Consider the following 24,702-nt stretch of genomic DNA (forward strand, 5'->3'; position numbering starts at 1 on the left):
AAGTTCTGGTCCATTGTCACCTCGTGACTGCCAATTGGGGGTCGTTTCGCGGGCCTTACTCCAGGGTCAAGTGAACTCAGCGCGCCGCGGATACATGTTACCGCGAGGGGTCTTTGACACCATCCCTGTCGGGGTTCCGTTATAGGCGGAAACTTCAGGTTCCAGAAGAAAAGTGACTTCTTTGCCAGTCCCTCCTTGCGTAACCCGTTGCTCTTGGTATTTTGTTTTTCCTTTTTACTCAATTCATTTCTGAGGCTTTTTTCAGCATGTTGCGCTGGGGTGCCAACTACACGTGCACGTCAACATGAACATATCTGTTAACTGTTTTAGCGCCATCGCGTCGTTTAAATCATTCTCATCTTCGTTAGTGGCCATATATGTAGGCCTCTTACATAAAGAATCCGTAGAATGCGTAAGCGCTGGAAAGTACTTATGCGTATACCTTATTGCGTACGTAGGCGCCTTTGCGTACTGCGTGCGCGCGATATCCTGACACGTAGATTTGGCGTAGATGCCACCTACTAGTCGAGTGCGCCGATTATTGAGCAGCTGTTGCCGCCGCAAACCTTGGCTCTCCGAAAATGTCACTTGATTTCCTCTGTCGAGGACAAACGAACTCACGCGCAGCGTTTTCATTCCGCGTGTGTAATTTGCCTTCAAGGTTTCCAGCTTTCCATGACGTTCTGATACATACAGATAGATGTATTCCAAGGTTTCAACCACGTTGCACTCGTACCTCTGTGATTATATGCGTGGCGATGGTAAGCAATCCCAAGGTTATTGCATCTGCGTGCAGCTGGCTGAACAAGAGTCATCGAAAGCAGAAGAGACAGACGTCGACTTTGTTCAGCTCTTACTCGCTACATGCGAAAGCTGGAGCAGCTACCTTTTTTCTGCCTTTGTGTGTGAAATTTATTCTGCCAGATGATCTATCACGTACTTTCCTCCGCTCAGTACTATAGTATTCCCCTATTATGTTGAAAATTCAGACACTTTTGACCTATCATGATTGTGATTAAATATGGACAGGGCTATCTAATTAATACAGCGACAGGGAGCGCACACGGACAGCTGACGCGGACGGCAGGCGCAATCCGTGTAGAATGTTTTTTTTTTTTTTTTTTTTTTTTTTTTTTCTGCGCAAATAGCGACATGTTGGAAGCCGAGCAGACAAGCATGAAAGCAAGCGAACAATAATATCATAGATGAAAGACACGCTAGGTATGCGCACGTGTCCGATCGTGAATCGTGTTTGCCTCGAACGTTAGTGGATCCCACAACCACGACCCCTGGAAACGATGGGATGAGTGCACAGAGTCGGGACGTCGCTTCACCGCGTATGTAATAACGATGCAAGGCGAAAACATGGGACGCATATTCGTCGTATTAAAGAGAAAGATAGGACAAGTACGTGTTATGGAGCAGATTGAAGTTGAAGGCAGAGAAACTCTTTCTGCGAACAGTTGAACTTATTTATGCAGTATATGCATTTTACTATGCGACGGATGTGTTTCCAGGAACCGAAAACGAACGCGTCACCCGTTGCTAAGGGATTGCTTAAGCGTCCCATTGACTTTTAAAAGGCCACTGCTACAATTTTGTGTAGACCGCTTCATTATGACCGCATCTTTCATTCTCCTCCCTCTCCCCTTCTCCACCCCCCTGTACGGATAGAAACGCCGAAAGTACCAGACGCTACAAGGGATATGCTTTTACTTTGTTTTGCTTCGTTTCTTTTGACGTGCTGCAGTTTATTTGTTCAGTGCCGCGACCATAAAGCAAACAATTCAAGATAACTTTAATTCAAGAGCACCACCAGCGCCCTCTAGTTCTAGGTGGCAAGAGCGAGCGGTGGGACAGGAGGGGATGAGTCGGAGCCGGCAGCACGATCTCGCCGGCGGCCCACCGCCGCCGCCCGTCCGTCGCTGCTCGTTCGGCCCCATGTCCGACGCTCCGTCGCGCATCCAAATCACCGTGCTCGTCACGGGCGCGTGTAAGGGCCGGGGAAAGGGGAGGGGAGACACCAATTTTACACCTCTCGTGAAGCGAAGGATTCGAGCCTCAGGGTATGCATTCGATGGTGCACCTCGCTTGGTGGTCTCGACTGAGTCATGCCTCCACGGCGTACCGTGTTCGCGTTTTCTTTTCTGCTTTGATATTTTGTTTCTCGCGTAGACCCATCGATTGCGCCGTGTGCGTACAGGACCACTAGTGTAGTTTATGCTGCCGAGGTGGTCTGTGCCCCGCTGGCGTTGTTATTGCGTCGTGACGGCGAGGTCGATCACATTGGCGCTGGTATCCGCTCCAGTCGACGAGAACTTCCTTTGTTAGCGAAACGCTGGAAACCGCTAATGGTTATTCGGGCTTGCACGCTGGTGAATTTTGAGCTTTCGCTGAGCGCGAATGGCTCGCGGCAGTGTGCTTTGGGTAATCTCGGTATGTACTAATGATAACATAAAACATCTCGTGCCTGTTAATGAGGCTTGTAAATACCTCAGCCCGATGATGGCAGTGGATGCAGAGTAAATAGCTTTCAAGTAAAGTAATCTGCCAGTGCTCGTCCCAGCCACGTGGCCCGCACTGGAATGTCCGTCCTCGTTATTTCCAAGGGCAAAGTCGACCTTTTTTTTTTCTTCATTTGAGGAAGCTGTCCCAGCAGTTTCTGATTTTCTGCCCTTAATAAGATGCCTGTTTATCTGACCGCATTTGTTTCGTGGTCAAATTTCGCGCTCAGATCTCGGCGCATATGGCGTCGGCGCAACGTACGTTCATGCTATCCGTGATAGAAAAAGAAAAAAGAAAAAGTCTTGATGTGGAGCAAGCCATTTAACATGTTTACAAACGATCGCAGAGCCAAATTACGGAGCCCTAGAAGGGGCTGTATCCAAATGCAGTTTTAATTCAGACTTAAGTCAGACTGACTGCTGCCGCCATCTGCCGACGGCGACACGGCAACATTGTACATGGCCGTCGGTCCGCTGCGCAATCCAGGCAGCCGTTGTCTGTATTCCCTTGAGATAGCGTCAATAGCGTCAGCACTGGAGAGGGGCTGTGAAGATTCGGCTCATTTAAGTGCACATATATTATCTGGGCAAAGAGCAAACCGGAGAGCTTTTGAGATTTCATCATTAGACAGATTTTTTATTTTTATTTTATCATTATAGAAAGAAAACAGGAAGCATGCGTGGAAAGCGCTAGTTAAATTTAGAGTGAATGAAATTGATAAAAATTGTTAATAAAAATTGATAGGCGGCTATAATAGTGAAGTATTGTTGCAGAAAAAGCATCAGCTGATAGTAGAGGAAAGGGACTATCGAATGAAAAATATAGAATAAATCGGAAATAGGAAAGGGCCGCCAGCTGTATCGTTGAATTGGTTGAAAAAGAAGCTGAATACGGACCTGTATGGGCAGAGGAATCATACTTCACAAGAATTCTTTTACAATATTTGGGATACTTCAAAAGGCAGTGCTTTGTTGCTTGAAGCAGCCCGATTTGGAGCATGTGGTATAAAAATAAACATGCCCAAGATGATGTTTAAAGTTGCAGTGTGTGGTAAATCACGAGACAACTAAGCATAAATGTTGATGTAGACACAATAGGTATCCAGTATCGCAGAGGCCCTGATTCAGGAAAAATGAATAAAACTATCTGCGGTATTAATACTGAAAGGTTTGGTGGCTTAAAGGTCTCTAGACAAATAATTTTTGTTACATGTTAATTTTTCTCTGCAATGTTGTATAAGGCATTATTCGAGTAATCTGGAGGTTCAGAGCTGTCTGCTTCATGTTGGTGTCGTTGAGGCAAATGCTGCACTTTTCTTTTCCCAAAAGCAAACCGACTAAAGATATTGTGAGCATTGTGCCAGAACTTTCACCTCTTTCACCTGTACATACGCAGCATTGTCATAATTCACCGGCGTTCGCAAGATCACGCGCAGCATTCCAGACTGTGTCTGGAATAAAGACGTTTGTTCAAGCGGTGGCTCACAAGTGGTGGAGGTGCCCTTAATATCCTAAGCCTCTCGCTTTTGGCCCGTCTACTGTTCTCCCTGGAGCTCCGTTCCGGCCTTCGCTTGCCCTCACACCCCTTTGGTATGAACGAGGGCAACAATACCCGCCCGCTTCCGGCATCTGCCCCTGCTGTTGTGGCTACCCCTACCTGGACCACCACCAGCCTCCAGCGCGATCCCCAGCTCTTTGCCGGCCTTCGAGACGACGATGTCGAAGACTGGCTTGATAATTACACCAGAGGAGGAGGAGGAGGAGGAGGAGGAGGATAAAACATAGTTCCTTTAACCACTGGGATGACTCCCACAAGCTACTGAACGCTGTCTTCTACTTGACTGACGTCGCAAAAACGTGGTTTCTCAATCACAAAGACCACATCCCTGATTGGTCAACATTCACCCAGCAGCTGCGGAAAATTTTTGGCACGCCATCTGGTCGTTCTGAGCTGGCTAAGAGGAAGCTCGAAGCCCGTCTTCAGCAGCCTGGTGAGTCCTATGCATCATATATATTGAGGATGCTTTAGCCCTTTGCCACCGAGTCGATGCTGCTATGACGGAAGCTGAACGTGTTCGCCATATTATTAAGGGCATCGGAATCGTCGCATTCAACGCCTTGCTGGTTCAGAACTCCTCCACTGTGTCGGACATAACCACCACCTGCCAACGCCTGGACGAACTTCAGTCATGCCGCCTGCAGCAAGATAACATCAATGACGGCGTTCTTGTTGACGGCAACCTGCGCACCATTATCCGTGCCATTATACGAGAGGAGCTCGCCAATCAAGCAAGCTTAGTTCCTGGAAGCTCCAACCTCTCGCCAGCCACTTCAGATTTGTGCAGCTTCGTCAAGGACGAACTGGCCGCCTTCACCTGCGCTGTGAAGGCACCAGCCACTTAGACTACTGCCTGCCGCATCCCCATGTACGCTGAAATGGCTTCGAAGCCACCTGCCCCAGTCCATTCTCCTTGTCCTGCTCCTGTATGTGGTCATGTGGCTCCAGTAGCCCCATGCTCTCAACCGCCCCGTTATCGACAATCCTGGCGCCCTTCCCGCCCAGTCTGCTATTATTGCAGAATCCGCGGTCACATCTCCCGCGTCTGTCGCCGGCGCCAGCAAGATGAACAGCGTGGTTATGCTATGCTCCATTCGAGAATGCCCGCATGCGCCAACCTGAAGCTTCTACAATCCCATACTCCGATTCCTTCCGTCGTTCTCCTTCGCCGCAGGACTCTCAGGATAATTCCCAACCCTCTCGTTAGTTTATAGGGCTTTATGTCCCAAAACAACTCTGGCTGTAGTAGAGGGCGCCATAGTTGAGGGCTTCGAAAATTTCGACCAGCTGGGATTCTTTAATGTACAGACATCGCATAGTACAGGGGTGCCTAGCAATCTCTGTGTATTGATGCATAGGAAAGGAAATACACTATATCTTTCACACTTCTTACAGGGTACCTGAGGGCACCTATGAGGAGGGAAGAAAATGGGAGTTAAAGAGAGTAAGAGGTACCATAGTGGAGGGCTACGGGATAATTTCCACTACCGAGGGACCTTTACTTGCACTAGCATCGCTGTTCTTGTTTCTCAATGTTAAACTGCCAAGCAAAATCATGCCAAACCATGCTTTCCCACATCTTGATCGGTTTAGGCAGAGTTCAACTCTGCTAATTTTTTTATGCAGTCTTCTGCACTGAAAATAAAATTTTAAATTCCGTGTTCGACCAATAATATCATGCGTGGTGCTGTATGCATAAGTGTACATTAGCATAAAGCATGATTTTGTAATCTCTGCAATCTTGTAATACTTTTTGATCAGTATTGGCTCACAGCATCATGCACTTCTTGAGAAACTGTAGCAAAGCTTGCTTAGTGTGCTAGAGATCACATTCCCTAAATGCAAGTAACCTCTCTCTGGCACAAAAAAAAAAAGAAACGTTTTTCAAAGTACTAGAGTAGAAATTCTTTACAACAATACGAACTGTGATGCCATGACAGACGAAACTGTGACGTCATAGATACTCTGACAAAGCCTATCATGTGCATGTCTATTGGCTAAACTGGTGAACAGCTCGAGATAATTATTTGTCTTCTATAATGAGCATTGTGCAAAAACCTAGTTCGAAAATTTTGTTAGCTAAAGCAGAGCGAATAGTGACATATGTGCAAACTCTGATGTTACACATGCAAGGTTGCTAGCAGAAATTGCCCCACTGAAGCCACAGAATGGGAAATTATTTTATAATTTGTTTGCACAGCAGTGCCACCCAGTTGTGAAATTTGGCACAAAAAATCAGAAGGCTTTGGAGAGTGTGCGTACCTTGTAAGATTCATGGAGGGAGAGAAACATTGGAGTTTCTATTTAAAAATCTTGATTCACAAAACAGGGAACACATGAGGCTTTGTTAATAGTAAGGAAGAATTCCATTTTGTCCCCTCAATGTAATGGCATATCTGTGGCTGAAAGGTAGTACCAAGGTCTATATATGCATTGCCTCATGAAGCACGCAGGAGATACAGCAACAAGACTGTGTTAACTTGTTGCGTATAGATTCTGTATTGCCACGCTATGGCAGTACTGAGCTGAAAAAGCTGCTGTAACGAGCAAAACTATGTTTGATTTGCTGCGCACTTCAGTTCACAAGCAGCCTAATGAGCTTGATTAAGACAGCATGAGCAGAAGAGCAATGAATAATCCTGTGTTTTGCATATTTATTACTCTTGGTGTGAGCAATTTCAAGAGCCCTGAGCCTTATGTCTTAGTTAGCATGAATCTAGGCCAGCATCCAAGGGTTGTTTAGTTCCATATTTAGGTCACAGTATTATTGCCTACTATATATGATGGACTTCATATGGTACATGACACTAATGCCCCCTCCCACGGAAATATGTGGATGGTAGATTGCAATAAAAACACCCTGTCCTATCTTGGCTCGTGAAAAAATTGGCTGTGGTTTGACCAATGGCCATCCCGAGTAGAATTGGGGAAGCAACATCTGTGGCGAACGCAGCGGCGGCGACACCTCTGAATCACCCGTGCAGCGGAGGGGTCAGCGGTGGCTCCGACGTGGCTCTCCAGCTGTGCTCCGTGTGATGTCACTCGCTTCTCGCATATCTGCAGCTTGGCTCATTGGGGGCTCCGCGAAATGGCTCAGCAGCTAGCGCAGTGTTGCTTCCGCAACAAAAATGCCTACATCCGCAAATATATGTCTCGTGCATGCTGGATATTACATACATTATGCTTAATGTGCTATTTTTCATGCAGGTTCCTGTCAGCAGAGTCCTGTGATATCATACATCAGCAAGGAAATGGTAGTTGGCATAGGGGACACAGTGGACCTGCAGTGCTCAGTGCAGTATGCCGAGGCTTACCCCGTGAGTTTTGCGTGCCGTTTGCTTTATTATGCATAGGCCAGTTTTGGAATAGCATGATAGACTGTAATTAAATGGTGAAGAAGGCAGCTTAGAATGAAAGGACAGCTAGAAGAGCAAACATTCTAGATGTTAAAGGTAACATCTTCAATGTTAAATTCGAGATGTTAGAACTCAGTAGCTCTGTGGCTGTGCCCAGGTGGATGCTAATTATTAATTAGACTCCTTTCACTATGTGTGTATACGGCACATAGTGGCAAAATAATTGGATGAGAATGCAAGAAAGAGAGGGGTAGGACAAACCACAGTGAAAACCAAATTTTACCGTAGTTCTGCACCATTATTATCTCTCTAGTTTTTTTCCCTCTGTGGAGGTGAATAATAACAGCGTAATGAAGAACAAGGTGAGCAACATCACAGTCTATAAGTGAGAATAATAGGCAGTAAGTTAGGTTGACCAAAAGTAACCTCTGTTTGTTATTTGGCAATAATCAACCAGCTACTTAAATAAGCAGCACTGTGAGAGAATAGCGCTAGTTGCGTGAGTTTTATGGAAGGTGATGTTATGCCTTGCCACAGAATATATTGGCCTTCTATGGCTTTCTTTCCATTACTTTTTTTTGCGTTGCAACAGAAAGCTTTCCACTGAAGTGGGAAAACTTGACTCAATTTGATTTACACACTCCAGATGTTGTACCTTTTGTGAGATTCTTTGCTTCTTTTCTTTTTTTCCAGATAATCTGGGTAAAAATCAATGAGCGTGACCCCAGCAACAATCTGTTCATTTCATCCGGCAGCAAGGCCATCGTGCCCGACCAGAGGTTCTCCATTAGGCATGATGAAGGCAGCAACACATACACTCTGCAGATTACAAAGCTGCAGGAAACAGACTCTGGCCTCTACCAGTGCCAAATTATCCTGGGGCCGACGAGCAAGCTGAGCTCAAATGTTTATGTTCACGTCAGAGGTAATTCAATAATTTGCAGCCACTCAATTGTTCATCCCTACCTACTCTACTGAGTTTAGTTGGGCAAGTATAGTTACATTGAAAGTTAAATTAAAAATTGAATACGCTAATGTTCTTATGCAGTCAGAAAAAACAACTAATATTTCCCCGTACACATCCAAGACAGTTTGGAAACCAACTGGGTTTTAAAGTTCCAGTTTGCCGTCTTTTTTTCATACTGAATAGCAGAGACTGCTTTTAGTGTTGGCTAAAGTTTCTCAAAAGCAATTTACCGTACTGTTCGTGCCTAATCGATAATTATTAAAAGAGGTCCTTGTGACTTCAGGCGTCCTTGATAGCTTTTATTTTGAAACTTAATTTGCGCTTGCATATGTAAGGCACTGCCTTTGTAAAGTCGTTTCCCTTTGTTAAGGGGGATGCCTCTGATGGGCCCCTCAGATTGCGTTGTACGTGAAATATCTATCCAAGTCTGCATTTTGAAGATGATCGAAAGACTACCCTTCAGCAGCAATGAGTGACACCCATGACATTAGTGTTTGTACATAATACATAACAAATAAAATTGTATGTGTCGTGGCATACGTGGAGGACTTTGCTAGGTGGAAGTCATAGGATGAGTAGCTTGTCCTGCAGCTGACGTACCTATGCTGAGTAATGATGGAGACGATAATTCTTATGTTCATCTTTTAACAGTTCCGCCTATCATCTCGGACAACAGCACGAGATCTGTGATAGCCAGCACTGGCCAGAACATCACTCTTGAGTGCTACGCCACAGGGCACCCAACGCCACACATCTCCTGGCGAAGAGAAAACAACGACCTTCTGCCCACGGGTGGCGCTGTCTATCGTGGAAACATCCTTAGCATCTTCAACGTCAGCAAGAATGACCGTGGAACATACTACTGCATTGCTGACAACGGTGTCGGCAACGGGGCCCGCAGAAACATAGGCGTTGAAGTGGAATGTAAGTGGTTTCTTTCTTCAATTTGTGGGTTTTTCGGCAGTGCTACCAGCAGTTTGTTTCATTTGATTATTATTAATGCGAGAGCATAACTGTGCTATTTCTGTCCGCAGCAGTTGCAATTGAGAAGCGATAAAGGTTAATAAGGGGTGTCAATTGACAGAGGGTGACGTAATGTTGTTGCCAAAAAATAATTAGGCCAATAAGTTAATTAGGCAATTAATTACAGGCAAAAAATGTAAACGTAAAGGCGAAAATGGTCTCATTAGCCAGTGGCTTGGCACCACATTTGAATATATCAAATACTAAAATCAATCAGTCAATTAAGGTGACGTAAAAGATATGACGTCACGCAACCGGAAGTCGAGCTGAAAAAGGGCACAGGAAGGTATTGGTGCGCAATTTGAAAGTACCAAAGACTAAAATGGGTAAACAAGGAGTAAATTAAGCAACTAGAAGCAACCAAAAGCAGCATCCGTGCTTTCGCATTACTCCAATGCAGATTCTGCAGTGCTCTTTAATTTTAATTTTTTTTTGTTCACGCAGTTGCTCCAGACGTTTCGGTGGATCGTCCGCGATATGGCCAGGCACTGCAGAATCCGATGGACCTGTTGTGCCACATCGAAGCCTTCCCATCACCTTCCATTGTGTGGCTCAAAGACGGCTACCAGCTCAACGACAACCAGTACTACCGCATCTCCATCTTTTCCACCGCGGACGAGTTCACCGACTCTTCGCTACGTATCATTTCCATTGAGAAGAAACAGTATGGCAACTACACGTGCAAGGCACTCAACAAGCTTGGGTCTGACGAGAAGATCATCGAACTATACGGTCAGTCTGAATCATTCGTATGCATGCAGATACAGATGAGCAACTGGGGTCTAACATATGTCGAACAAGGATCTATGTTTCACACAGCACATCTTTAAATTTCTCCCTTCAATTCCTGTCCATGCTACCAAAGTTCTGTATTGTCTTCCATATTCTGTGAAAGACTGTCTTATGATAAAGTTATGCAATATGTAAAGCTGTGCCTCAACTATCCAGTACATCAAACTATTTTTCTACCTCTCTGAATTTGATATGACTGTGTCTAACTAAGCATGTATATGCAGCCTTTGTCAGAAGTGTAGGGCTCAGCTAGGGGATTTGCTTCTGAGCCGTATACACCTTTACAATAAGTGGTCGCTGGGCGCCGCCATATTGCTCACTGGACTGTATTTTGCACTTGTCACTAGCACGGTGGAAGCCGCAGCAGGACCAGTTTTTCTGCGCAAAATGCAGTCCAGCGAGTACTATGACGGCGCCCACGGACCATTTATTGAAAAGGTGTATAGTGGCGCTGATTTAGCATTAGTGGAGGTCCTTCCCATTGGAGAGGGTAGGGCAAAAATCATAATACCATCAAGAGGTTCGGAACACTGGAAATGCATTACAAGCCGCCGAAAGTGGCTCAAAGACAGCCCCTGGGCTCTACATTTTTGGCAAAGACTGCTTGATGCAGTACACAAAGATGGAGAGTATAGCGATAAATTTGAAAATTAAGGAAGCACACACATGTATGGCACCTTATTTGGAGAGACCCAAACACAAAACAAATATTTGGTGCACAGCGAGCAGATGGAGCTTAAGAAACCTTTATTTAATAAGCAATACACATATAAAATTATACTAGTTTGTCTGATTGGTGATGCAGAAAATTTTTCTGACCATACAATTATATTACGACTACTACACAGCGAGAGTAGCATATTTCTTGGTGGCTCTACAGTGCATATAGTGGTTTAATAATCTTTTGTTGTTTCTTTCTTACAGAAACTGTGAACGTCATCTGTCCTCCGGCCTGTGACAAGTCATACCAGGCCGCTGCCTCACATCTGCGAATCTCGTTCACTTGCTTCTTGGTCATGCTTTTGACTGTTTGTCTCTTCGCTTTGAACAAGAAGCAATGAGCTACATCGACTTTTAAATGTTTAATTTGTCTTTTTTAGTACGAGCCAGGCTATGAACAACGCTGTTTTGGTATCTTAGCAAGTTTCTGCAAGGCCTTGTTTGAATGAAGCATTAGAATTCGGGACAGCTACATTATTGGGAATTTTTGTTTACAAAGGCTAACAGTTCGCTTAATTTGACTATAGTTAAGAGATGTATCTGATCAGATGGAACTATGCTGGTCTAGCAAGGAGTGCAGTAAGAATTTGCTCAGTACGTGATCAATATTCCACATGGCTCAAAAAGCTCTACTTAACATGTGGCCTGTTGAGCGGGCATCGACTGTAGCTTGGATACGATCATTTGTAAAGTACTTTTACAGTTCATAGACACGACGATCCAAATGAACATGAAACAGGTTCTTACATGTTCACATGTAATAACAAACATGTGGAAGAAACTAGGTCAATCCTTTAGGATCGGGGCAAGCAATGCCTCAAACTAAAAGTTGATAAAGATGCACATGTGCTAATGCTTCCATTCTCATATGAGCCATGTCTATTACAACTGATGGGTTTGACTGCACTGGGGAAAAAAGCTGAAGCTTCGAAACATATGTAGTTCAATCATAGGCACCTTTATTTTTTTTCTGCTCTTTCGATACCTCATGGGAATGCTCGGAAGTCCCATCAGCCTTTATGTCAGAAGTAAGAAAATATGTTTTTTGTCTTTCATTAGCCAAAATCGACGTGCTGAGCTCCTCCAATAGCTAACAGATGGATTTGCGGAAGTTGCATGAAGAGGTTATTTGGTGAAGCTTTTTCCAGATGCCTTAACGGAAAGCTGTTCTGTGTGCTTTCATATGGTTATCAATAAGCACAAGGCTGAATGAAGCAATGTTTTGCTTCTTTCGAATGTGAGTTCTTATTTTTCGTCATTTTAGCAATGCCTTCACTTGAAAATGATCATTGCGATTTATGTTCTCCGAATGTTCTTTTTTATAAAATTGCTCTAATAGCTGTGATAAGTAAACCATTCCTTTCAGTTTTTTTTTCTTACAAAGCTACCAATGCTTATTGATGCATTTGATTTATTACATTATGGTATTGCTCTTTTAATGTCGCAGTATTTTTACACACAATCTGATAAGATGCAGAAGTTTTTCTTTTCCTCTACATTGCAGCATTACGTCTAGGTAGGGCATGGTAGGTGCAAAAGAAGTTTTGTCCAAAAAGGCTGATCTTGTTTTCTTGCAGATCTGGCAAAAATAGTCCCACAAGCAAGTTTCATTTTTGCAAACAGAAATTTGTTTGTGATAATTCTGTAAACTGTACAGTAAAAGGACAGTTCCGTATTCGATTGTTAAAATGGTGTGTATAGCACCCCCATTGGGTTTTACTTTCCTTTATTTGATCAGCAGTCATAAGATTTAGTTGTTCAGTGTCTATATTTTGGTCTGCTATGGCCAGCCATGTGTATAGTTTACTACCTTGTCGTTAGAAATATTGTCAAGCTTGTGTGCATTATGTTTTGCTTAAAACCTTTCATGTAAATATGAAGCAAACGTGGTCTTAGGTTCCAAGTTATAAAACAAAGGTGCCATTTACACCTGGTTGCAAGAGGAGAAAACTTTGGTATTTAAAATTGATTGATCAAGTACATATTGAAATGATAATAGCGATCACATTATTGATTAGCTTTGAAGCAGCAGAGCCAAAATGCAAGGCAGCAGTTTCTTCCTGTCATTGCTATAAGTGGGGAGTGCAAGCGATCTGTATGCATAAACATCCATGACCGTTTTGCGATTAGGACTATGTAAACTGCCGTGTGTACTTCGTGTTTTCAGAGCTTGCCAATAATCTTATAGGTTTCCTTTCCTCTGATATAAGGCTAGGTATACTTAAACTTGCAACTTCCTCTCAAAAAATAAGACTGTGTGAATAAAAAGGGAAAAAAAAGTAAACACAAATTTCTAAAAATTACTACTTCTTATTGAGGTTACTACAGGAAAACACAAGATGGTATTCTAGGCTTAAATGTCAGTGGCCTTACCTACATGCACGAGAATTTTGAATTAAGTAGTTTCTCTAACAGACCTTAAAGCTTGCAAGCGTCTAGGTATTGCAGCAGCTCTGAAAATTGCAAATGATACGAGATGCAACAAAAAGTGTTTACTGTTGATATACATAACATTTAGCTGCTAAATGGGAGTGTCAGCATGGGATGTACTAAAAATTTATCCAGTTTTGTGACTCATAATGAAAAACTGAGAACACTGACAACGTTTTTTGTTATTGCTTCAACACATTGGTGTGCGAAAACAAGAAAAGGCTGCCTGCTCTCAAGAATATAACACCGATTCTATCGCAAGCTAGATGTCTTAATATGTCCTCTGCACACCTCAAAAAGATTGTGCAGAATGTAATTTTGTGCCTTGTTTTTGCACCAAAATGGAAATGTATATTGACCTGCAACTAAAGTTGCAGAGGATCATGCACAGAGTTTATACCTTGCATACCTTGCTCGCTTGTTAAAACTTTTAAGTGCGTCTTGGCTTGTGTAATGGCGCCACATCAGCAGAGCAAGTTACTAAGGCTTTGACTTATGAGATTTGTTTATTTTTTGCTTTTCACGACTATGTATTTAACCCCGAAAATCTCATCTTTGCATGCTGTATATACGCATATGTGTGGTGCCAAAGGTGCCATATCTCATCCTAGTATGTATTCAAGCAGAGTCAATGGCGACCAGAGACTGTGCACCAGTTGGCCATCAGTGAAACTTACCCCTTCTGTTAGCTAACCATGCACAGTCCAGCTTTGTCTCTGACGATGAAGTGCTAGTTTACCAAGAACCACTACGAGCTCTTGCCAGTGCATGAGCATATCCTAGTGAATGCAAACTAGCGAGTCCTCACACTGCAAAACCTTGCAGGCCTAACTGCTCTGCCTTCATGCATGCTTATCAACTGGTCAGTGATCAAGTTTTTCTTTTCTTTTTTTTTTTTTCCTTGAGGAAACTATGCAAAGAATGTATTTTTGTACTGAGTGAACTTTTGTCTAGGGCAACTACAGTGCGGGTCTGATGAAAGTGTGTGACATCGCTTTATTGGAATAATAAAGCTTTTTTTTTTCTTTTTTCACATGACTGATGTGTTTACCCTTTGCCGGGAAACAATACCACTGCTGGCATGCTTATTCAGCCACTATTTCATCAGAGGGACCGTGCGGCACAGTCAGTTATCTTCTCAAGGACAAAAAATGCAAGTTCGAGATAAACTTATTGTGAAGTGAAGAGTTCTAGGTTTAAAAAAAACAAAAACAAAGGCCAGTGCATGAAGATACTGGGGTAAATTTTAACCCCAACTGCATGGAACTAATGCTATCATACCTGCTTTTTTTGCCATGATGGCCAGACAGGAAATTCGTTTCTGTCAAAGCAGCTCATCACACAAATACTGCATACCTCGAGGCGTTCAATAAAAAGCCACCGATGTGCTGTGTGCAGAAAACGGAAACCATGCATTCGTTCAGTCCACCGGTAATTTCAGTCTCTTTTTATTGTTGTACTGCGTAAAACAAAATAGCATCTCACTTCCAACATTCCTGCCCGACAGAGAAAAGAGGAGAAGAAAAAAAAAAGTCGCAAGAACAACACTTTAAAAACATGGCATGTGTGCAAAGTTGCATACATGGTGGCCTGTATAGAGCTAGGAAGCCCTTTTGTGCAGTTTTGTCGCAGTCTCAACGTAGGAGTTGCAGAGAGAAAGAGAGAGAGAAAGAAAAAAAGAAGTGACTATACACAAATGAAACCGCATGCCAAAGGTCTCAACAACTGGGTTAAAGAAGCCTACCTCTGGATTAAGAAAACAAAAAACAAAATATATATATATATATATATATATATATATATATATATATATATATATATATAAAGAGACAGGACTGTTCACCCAATGGCCCACTGATGCACTTTCCCAGAACTCCTGCGCATGGCAGTCATTCGTGGCCATACTCTCCAAGGGACGTCGAAGAAAGTGGCAGATAAGGTCGTCTGGATTGCTAACAAGCAGAGATCACCTAAAATATGATACTGTCAAGACTTGTTTACACAAAGCAATTCATGGCACTTGAAACAATGCTAATAATGCAAAAGAAGCAACCAGACCGACAACAGTGACTTCTCGCATTTCTGACTCCCGCAGCACCTACGATCACTCACCGGAATCTTGGTTACAAAGATAATATAACTATTATTTCCAACAAATGCAATGTCAGCTTGTTCCGTCGAATGAATGACTCCTCTAAAAAAAAAAAAACTCGAGAATACTGGTCTGAAGCAATAAGTGGGAGGTTTTGTAGTATAAATAAAGTGCCCCAGCTCATTTTATATGCATTAATCACCATATGAATAAGTGCCGAAGACCTCGTGAAACAAATTAACATTAGGTTTTAAGCTTACCAATACATTAATGCAATTAAAAGCAACAATATAACAAAGAAGGAAAATTTTCTGGAAAAAGAAATCTGGTCATTGGGGGGGGGGGGGGGGGGGGGGTACTAAAAGTACTTAAGCATTTTTAAAAAGTTGTTACAAGAGCACTTTAGATATAGCATCAATACAACAGTAGCATGATTAGGGCCTTCATTTTCTGCTATAGAATATTTTAAATTCCAAAATCCATAAGATTTTGCTGGAATCATACCACCAGTAAATTACATAAGTTTAGTTTTGAAACACGTTTTGTGAGCTTTGTACTCAATTTCATTTAACTTCAATGCGCTATACAATGTATAATTACGTAATGCTTCATATTCCCCTCCACATGAAGAACGGCGCTTGTTTGTTTATTTAAAATTCGAAAAAGAAATGGTTACATTAGCTAATTTCAGCGAATCGCAGAAAATTGGCGGCCCTAATCATGGCACACATGCTTGACCAAAGCAAGGAATATTACAAAAGATTTCCACTGACGCACAATGAAACAGAATGCTCATGCGGCCTGAGATTCAATACTTTCTGATATTCCACACTAAGCTTGAAAAAAAAAAAAAATTATTAATGCTCGTTTCTTGTACTTGTGCCCATAAAGTAGGTCTCATTAAGCCAGTCATGCAGGAGAGCAATGTACTCAGCAAGAACATGCAGGAAAGGAAACTCCATCCTCAGGCATGGCCCAACCGTGAAACTAATGCTTCGAGCAGTCAACAGTGCATGTCAAAACTGGTAGCTCCTGGTGGCTAGACAGGCAATCATCACCCTACACTTGTCATCTCTTTGGTCATGCTAGCTTATAACTCCAGACCTCTCGGCACCTCGAAGTGTTGCAACAAGTCACTATGCATTGCTCCCACATCTGCCACCAGGTGTCTCTGCTCACTATGTTTTCCATATCTGTCACCAGGTGGCTTTGCCCACACCACTTTGAAGTATGTTTGCACTCACATTAGTGGGGTGAAGTACCTTACCTGACTGGCTGTTCATACTCCATGAAAGAATGCTATATTAATTCAGACTGTTACTAAAGGAGCATTGCAAGTCTTGCTAGAAAAACTGCTCACTTGAAGCTGGACAGGTACACTGGTAAATCACCAGCGACAAAATAACTTAGTGGTTTCGCCGCAACCAATACAGAAGCAAAACAACAAACAACTCTTTCTTAAGTACCGCAACCCGACAACACACTTGCACTTGTATATCACTCTATGATATCTATGCCTGGTGCCGCTTGTTAGGTGTTTTACATTACGATGCTGGAATAGTTAACACCTGCAGAAAAAAAAAAAAAAAATGTCCTTAAAAGCAGCACCAACATGAGCCTATGTTAATCTTTGATAGGAGGAACAATCAGCAGGACCTTTCAGTTTATCAATGAACCTGTTCTGTAACGAGAATTGTTCCAAATTCATGTTACAGTACTACACACAGCACTAGTGTGTAATACACCTATCAGGTGGGCAAACAGTATTTCAAGAGAAATTGATGATGACAGAAAAGCAAAAGGTGCTAAGATATCTAATAAGGTTAAAAAATTCGAGAAAGCTTATACTTAACAATTCCCTTTAGGGACATCTAGCACTTCGACAAATAATCCCTATCACAAGTCACTACAAGCGGCGATTTTTAATTCACAGTATATATGCTATATTTAAATCGCTTTCATTCTGCGTGCCACATCACATTTGAAGGGTGCATTACAGAGCCTTTAAAATCCTGGGATGAAGTCATGTGAGTCAGATGTCAACACCCTGTTGGCCGATCATGATTCTTCACTCGTGTCCACCGACACCGATGCCAGCTTTTCTGCGTTATAAAATCCTTAACGCTATCACATTAAAATGGAGGCGACCAGTACCCATGAAATGCTGGCTGAATATGAAGCCTAGGCATGTTATCCAGCAAATAAGGCAAACAATCTTGGTCTAAAATAAAATACCACCATCATTATTTTACCATTGTTTAGTCCCACTCCTGAACCGCAGCTGGCAAAACTGTGCCTCTCAGATAAGTGACATATTAAACTGAACGAGCAAAGCACGTCGCAGTTGCATTTCTAGAAAAGCATATTCTCCCACATGTGAGAGTCATTAAAACTCTCAATGAAGCTACTGGTGAGGGGTAAGCAATTCTGATGCATCAGTTTACCTCAACTTCCAGTTTTGCTTGCTCGTTTGACAAGATTTCAGCTCAAAAGCATTTGCAAATGCTTCCTAAACGGTAACGTACACCTAGGCGAGATAAGAGATGGTAAATGGTTTACATGCTTTAGTTTTTTGGCATAAATTTAAAAAAGAAATAATAATTCTGATTAACAACAATAATAATGCAAGCTACCATTCCTGCATAAGAAAAAAATGCAGCAGTAATCAACTATGGCCCAGAATTAATGAGTGTGTTTATTGTGCTCTTATGTGCTCTAACAAAATTTATCCCATCCACTGCCAGCTGGCGCTACCTAATCAAAAGCTGTAAGACTAACAGAATCGTGTGAATAATGCTAGCACCATGCGAAGCTTGGATCATAGGTAAATTTGCCCACCCGACAGGAGTACTGAGCACAGGCTACTTACAAACAGGCCGCTGAGCTCCATTTCACCACACACCAACAAAGAAATCTCAGTTCAAACATAGAGCCCGGTACAATCTCATCTGCTTCGTGCAACCCACTTTTGAGTGTTTGGGCAAAGAAATTGACTTGCACGGCTCACAGCCAATCGCGGGATAATTTAAAAACCAAGCATATTTCACCTCATAAACTCACTGTCTTCGCATAAGTCTTTCTGGGAGTGGACATTCAAGGGGGTTTACAACCAACTTACGAACCAGCCACTTCCTTACACCACTCTCTTTGTCAGAGTACCTCAACAGTACAGAAAAAAAGAGAGCAGTCTTTTTTTCAATTAACAACTTGACAAGAAGCTAAACCAAAAGCAAAACAAAGTCCATTGATGAGCATCATTCTGACCACCTCTTTAAACACATTCAATCTCACTGTAAAAAGAAAACTGTGAAAATAAAACAACATCTAGGACTAAACGTCCTCAACAGGCAGGAAATGTAAAGGGAAGGGGGATGCAAACAGGAAGCGGGTATCCTGCAAGAAAAAAAATAAACGTGAAAAGGGAAAACAATTGAACAAACGACAAACGGCAAACGTCAACAGCAACGCTGTCATATATAATATATATATATATATATAATATTTATAATATTTATATATTTATTTATTTATTTATTTATTTATATATATATATATATAGCATCTGTATAAAAAGATCTCCATTCTTCATAATTTTCTTTTCTCCTTTCCTATATTCATTACGTCTCATTCTTTCCAAGTCACTACTGTACACAAGTGCGGCCAGCTCAGCCTGTTCTCTACACACCGAAGCAAAGAGTGGCGGGAAAGGGTGGGGAGAATTGCTCGCAGAGCGTTCAGTAATGTCTCGGCGACAGAGTGCTTGGAGCCAAACATATACAAGCTACGCATTTATCTCTTGCAAGGACTCAACCGGAATATATTAAAATATGCGTAAGTTCTGAGACTCTCGTGTTGCAACAGTGGCCGCTGGACCTAGTTAAAAGGAAATAAATTACACAAAACCACACAGCAAGTGCTTTGGGCAAGGCAAAGTACGAGAGAGGTCAAAATTCTTCTCTGTTACCCTATGGGTACAGTAGATACATGTTGTAGGTTGACTACGGTTGCCAAACACTCATCATTACATGAACTAATTTACTCAATGTCTCTCTAAATATTTCTTCATTTATTGGTGTGTCACCATCAAATTTTATAACGCGTAGCAGTTCTGCAAAAAATCTGCAGAATATCTAATACTTTATGAACGCAGCAAAAAATGCAAAAATATGTACTGCCACTTTTCATGAGTCGAGCGCAGGTTTTGGCAGCCTTAAAAACAAGTTAAAACAATATTTAAACTCCACTCAATATTCCGCAGGATACCGAAATGTGAAGAATAATTACCCACCACAGGGGTCCGAGGATGCCTTTTGGAATACGGAATGACTTAGCAATGGATGCTACATTTACTTCTGTTACCAATATCGTTAAGAGAGCCTGCACCTAAAGTATAGCTGAGCAACTCCACAACCACCACCATCGGATACCTCTCCCAGCAGAAGCCTTAGTTGCATTGAAAGCTAAAGCAGTAACTCAGCAGCCCGTTCTTCTTCACTCAAGACATTACGGAACACTCTGAGGCAAAAAAATAAAAACAAAATGCTGCTGTAGAGTGGTAGTCCAGGGGGAAGGGACAATAAGTGGCCACAGTTAAAACACACACATACACACAAAAAAAAGCAGAAACAAGCTACTGGCATTGATGACGGGTGGGGAATGAAAACAGAGCATGTGTTATGTGCGTCCATGTGAAAGGTGATGACAGCGGTGACAAAGCAGCGGTGGTCAGGGAAGCACGGTGCCAGATTTCCGGTCCAGTTCCATCATGGCCTCCTGAATGGCATTCTCCAGGTTGCCATTTAGCTTCCGACCCCTGGGCAACAAAAAGTGGGCAAGCCAGTGATGACACCATTTCACGACAAACCACGGAATGCGCGGAGAGGAAAGGATAAATGAACTGGCTGTCGACCTGTAACTGCACCGGAGCAAACTTAGATAGCGTGCGGGTTAATTCGGCACAGAATATTGCTTCTTTTCAATGGTGGAGTCAACCACTTCGATGAGCACAAATACTGCCCCTTGTTCGGAGATCACATCAATGAGCAGTACATTTCTGCTCTTTAGCTTGCGCATATCCTTTTTGAACCTATGCCTGGGCTGATAAGTTCCTGGGCACTAGTCAGTATAGAGCCTTCAGAGAGGACAGACAGCACTGAAAGGTAGCCTTTTCTTTCTTCTCATTCTTTGCTTCATAGCCTTCTGGCAGTGGTAGCTCACATTATCACTTGGGCTGGCTATGCTGGGGCTTCCTTAATTTCATCACGCTAGCAATAAACCCTGTACTGCTTTCCAACACTCTTCAGGACACATCTAGTGACTGGCACCCAAGTGGTGCCACCCCCATAAAAGTTTCAAGTACGCTTTAGTCTGGCGTAAACATGACGGCCTCAAAAATGGAATACCTGCTTGTTTTCACAGCAGAACCATTAAAAATAATGCGTGTAGTTCTTTGCAGCGGCACAAGCTTTTTAATGGCTCGTGGTAGTTTGTGGTGTCTGCTTTGCCTGCTGCTCTCTCTTTCCTCATCACCGATGATTCAGAAAGCTGGGAGAAGGTGCTATGTCATGTGCATAGAGCACAATTTCATTTTGCAATTAATTCACTCTAATTGCCTGTGGCTTGTTTTAAATTTACTTGTAAAACAAACACTTATTATGATCCATGCTTTTCTAGTTTATGAAAATTTTGTATGCATTAGGCTCGGCACTAGATGCGTTATACCTCTGCGATCAGTGTGCTGCAATCGCTTTGAGTAAGGCGGCCCCTATACCATGCACAAGCAACTCACAGCATGTCAGCCCCCTGCTGTGCTTCTCACAGTAACTTAATGAAACTGCATCAGGTCACATATCTTTTGCAGCAATACTATTGTTAATGGCCCACTGTGACACGAAACTGTGCTCTGTTAAATTTGATGCCAAAACATAGAGGCAGCCAGTTTGGAACAGTTTTGGTACAATATTGCATTTTGGAGAAATTTCGGAGCAGGTAGAGCAGTTAGGAGAATGCAGCAAATGCAGCAGCACTTCCACCTCTGAGCACTGCATACCAATGACCACAAGAAAACTTTCACTGACAACCGAACCTTCTTACACTAGTTAAAAAAGGTGAAAAAAAAAGAAGAAGAAAAAAGTGCACTTGGTTGTTTTATAATAAGGAAAAATGTGGTGCTATGAAAATGAATTTTCGCATCAATAACTGAGACCAGGCGCATTATTCCTTGCCAAATGGTGATAAATGTGAACTGGATGGCCAGAGAAAAAAAAAATGTTTGGTTGTTTAAATGCAGTTTCCTCAGCAATGTGTACCACTTTTGCTGCTGAACAAGTATAAATATAAAGAGACGAAGCTACAGAATAGATTTTTGCTAAAAACAAAAGTTCGTCGAAATAGACACGAGGCAAAAAGAAAATTTTTGCTAAAAGGTGGCCTTTATGAATTTTGTGATTTTTTGTTTCTATGAAATAAATTTGTAGAAATTTGCTTACAATCTATGCCTTATAGATATAAGATGAGAGATTCATGTTTAATTGAGTGCTGGTGATGGATGTGCTCCATAGTAAAGTCTCTCGGACCGGCAAAATATTTACTTTATCAGGATCTTTACTATATCTGTTGTTGGTGATAACATGGTGCTGAAGATGATGTCTGGTAATTAAATGGCTATTTACTAAACACGTCTTGTTGTTTCATAAAAAAAAAAAGAAACTACAAAGCAAGTTCTATCCTTCTCTTATCGTCTCTTTGTGCCATTTTCTTTTTGTCATTTACAGAATTTTTTGTTCACATCTTGTGGGAGTACTTTTTAAGCATGAAAGAGAAGTGGCTAAGAATAAAACTGAACTTTATTTCCTGAGAGACTAAAGCTTTGCACAAACGCTTGTCATCTTCTGTTGTTTTCGTCTTTTAAGAGGCAACAGATGGCAAATGAGTGCGACAGTCAAGTGCTGCAAAACCTCACGCACCACTCTTCCACTTCTTTCCACAGCTGCCTCGTGTTGTGAATGTTCGGCTGTTTCTTTGCTTCCCTACTTCTTGCAGCACTTCTACTCTCTTTTACTTCCTGAATGGACCGTGCCAACTTCTATTTGTAGTTAGCTTTACTTTTTTTTCCCCTAAGAGATGCATGCTTCCCCTCATGGCTCCAATGCATACCCAAATTTGGCTTCTTTTCAGGGTTGGTGAGCCTCATGTCCATAGGTAACGAGCCTGTGGCAATATGTGGGAAGTATGTCGCTGCAGCCGGACACACTTTACTGTAACAGATTTTTACCAAAATGCCTAAAAGGGGTGAAAATGTACAGTCGTCTAAGAAAGATGAACTGATACGTGAGTTTCACTTTACTAAACCCTAGTTTATATTACATCCAAGTTGCGTCACTTCACCCACCTCCGATGCGGGTTCTACTGTATATAACAAATTGCGAGCACAATTTTCAAACTGTGAACATGAGACGCGGAACAGGCTTAGTGTGTGTATCGTGAATGATGCACGTGCCAAGCCGGGCACAACCGTGCATCATCATTGCCAAGTTCAAGATTAGCATCTTGGTTGGCCACGTCTCCCTCGGCTATAAAAGCGCTGCGCATTCTAAATAAACGCCTTTCGTTCAATGACCCGTCTCAACTCACACATGGAGTCAGAAGTGGGATCACGTGCCGGTGAAACGCCAGTGCAGAAGACTGAAAAGTGCAGTGCGTGATGGAGCAACTGTTGAAGCTTCTGGAACCACTGCTATTGTCGGGGAATATTGTCAAGAACTGGGAATTGTTCCAGCAGAAATTCGAGGTTTTCTGCAAGTAACGGAATCTTCAAAAGAGCCCAGATCTGAAGCGGGATCATTGAAGGGTCCAGCAACCAACAGATTGGATAAGCCCCTTAGTTAAAGTGCGAAAAAAACAAAAAAGACGAGAAACTACGCGCTTGCACTGATCCTAGAAGCATCAACCAGTGCATAAAGCGAGAGCACTATCAGATGCAAAGGCGCGAGGACATAGAAGCTGAGCTAGCCGGCGCTAAGTGCTTCTCGCTCTGTGATGCAAAGTTGGGTTTCCATCAGATACCTTTGGATGACACTGCAGCCACTATATGTATGATCGGGACTCCATTCGGAATCTCATCAGCCCCGAAAATATTCCAGAAAATTCTGAGTGAAATATTTGACCGCAGCGAAGGTTGGAGAGTATACATGGATAACATTCTGATATGGGGCGTGTCTAAGAAAGAACACGATGCGCGCCTGCGAAGCGTGCTGCAGGCTGCACTGGAAGCAGGTTCAACCTTCTACGCTGACAGGTGCAAGATTGTCGTGACTGAAATTGAATTCTTGGGTGATGCCGTTACACAGGATGGGATAAGACCCAATCCAGCGCTGACTCAATCATTAAGGGAGACTCCATATCCAACTGATAAAGCAGCTGTCCACAGGATGCTAGGCGTAAAAACTTATTATAGCAAGTACTTGCCCAATCTATCGGAATGCACTACTCTTCTTCGGAGCCTCATCAAAAAGGACACTGTTTTCGAATGGATTGACAATCACGCTAGTGAATGGAGGACCATCTGCAACATGCTTAGCAGTGCGCCTCTGTTAGCTACTTTTTAACCCAGCGAAAGAAAGCAAAATCGTGGCAGATGCATCAAAAAATGGGTTGGGAGCAGCACTCTTACAGCGTCACGGTAAAACTGGCGTCCAGTTGCCTATGCGTCACGTGTAATGACCAGCCTTGAACAAAAATATTCGCAAATTGAAAAGGAAGCGATGGGAATAACGTTCGGTTGTGAAAAATCCTACCATTTTGCATACGGACGTAGGATTGTTATTGAGACAGACTACCGCCCGCCGATTGGTGTTGCAACAAAGGAAATCAGTGATATGCCTCTTAGGCTTCAATGCTTTTTTTTTTTTTGAGGCTACTGGTATATTACTTTGACCTGCAATATGTACCAGGAAAGAAATTCTTCCTAGCAGACATGCTCTCAAGGGCTCCCAAGGCAGAAACCAAGAACAACACGGACGGCACGGAAGACGTTGAAGTCCACGCGATTGCAGTCATGTCAGATTTGGTAAGCGAAAAAAACAATGGGCCGTCTGGCTGACGCAACGACAAAGGGTCCGGATTTACAGTCAGTGATATGGCACATTGATAGTCAAGGTGACATTATGGGCATAATGAAGCCATTTGCGTCCGCGCTGTCTTCGATTAGAAGAATTGTTCTTAAAGGCAGCAGAGTTGTTGTTCTTCAAGTTCTCCAACAA

General features: G+C 42.6%; 2 protein-coding genes and 1 pseudogene across 3 annotated transcripts in view; 2 read left to right on the forward strand and 1 right to left on the reverse strand.

Annotated features, from left to right (window-relative positions):
- Lac (septate junction protein lachesin) overlaps positions 1 to 14,249 on the forward strand; it is a 28,131-nt gene extending 13,882 nt beyond the window's left edge. Inside the window, exons 2-6 of the mRNA XM_084606173.1 lie at positions 7,270 to 7,379; positions 8,112 to 8,343; positions 9,037 to 9,309; positions 9,853 to 10,140; positions 11,125 to 14,249. Of these exons, the coding sequence (XP_084462299.1) occupies positions 7,270 to 7,379; positions 8,112 to 8,343; positions 9,037 to 9,309; positions 9,853 to 10,140; positions 11,125 to 11,261 (1,040 nt within the window). The 3' untranslated portion in view covers positions 11,262 to 14,249. The remainder of the gene's footprint in view (positions 1 to 7,269; positions 7,380 to 8,111; positions 8,344 to 9,036; positions 9,310 to 9,852; positions 10,141 to 11,124) is intronic.
- Positions 3,303 to 5,037, forward strand: LOC146185202 (uncharacterized; annotated as a pseudogene).
- Positions 14,226 to 24,702, reverse strand: part of LOC146185203 (uncharacterized) — a 65,590-nt gene continuing 55,113 nt past the window's right edge. For both annotated transcript variants that reach the window (XM_084606171.1, XM_084606172.1), the window contains exon 9: positions 14,226 to 20,255. In XM_084606171.1, the coding sequence (XP_084462297.1) occupies positions 20,168 to 20,255 (88 nt within the window). In that variant the 3' untranslated portion in view covers positions 14,226 to 20,167. The remainder of the gene's footprint in view (positions 20,256 to 24,702) is intronic.

This window comes from Amblyomma maculatum, chromosome 6 (genome assembly GCF_055883805.1).
Source record: "Amblyomma maculatum isolate TAMU_Amacu chromosome 6, ASM5588380v1, whole genome shotgun sequence".
Taxonomy (NCBI): Eukaryota; Metazoa; Arthropoda; class Arachnida; order Ixodida; family Ixodidae; genus Amblyomma; species Amblyomma maculatum.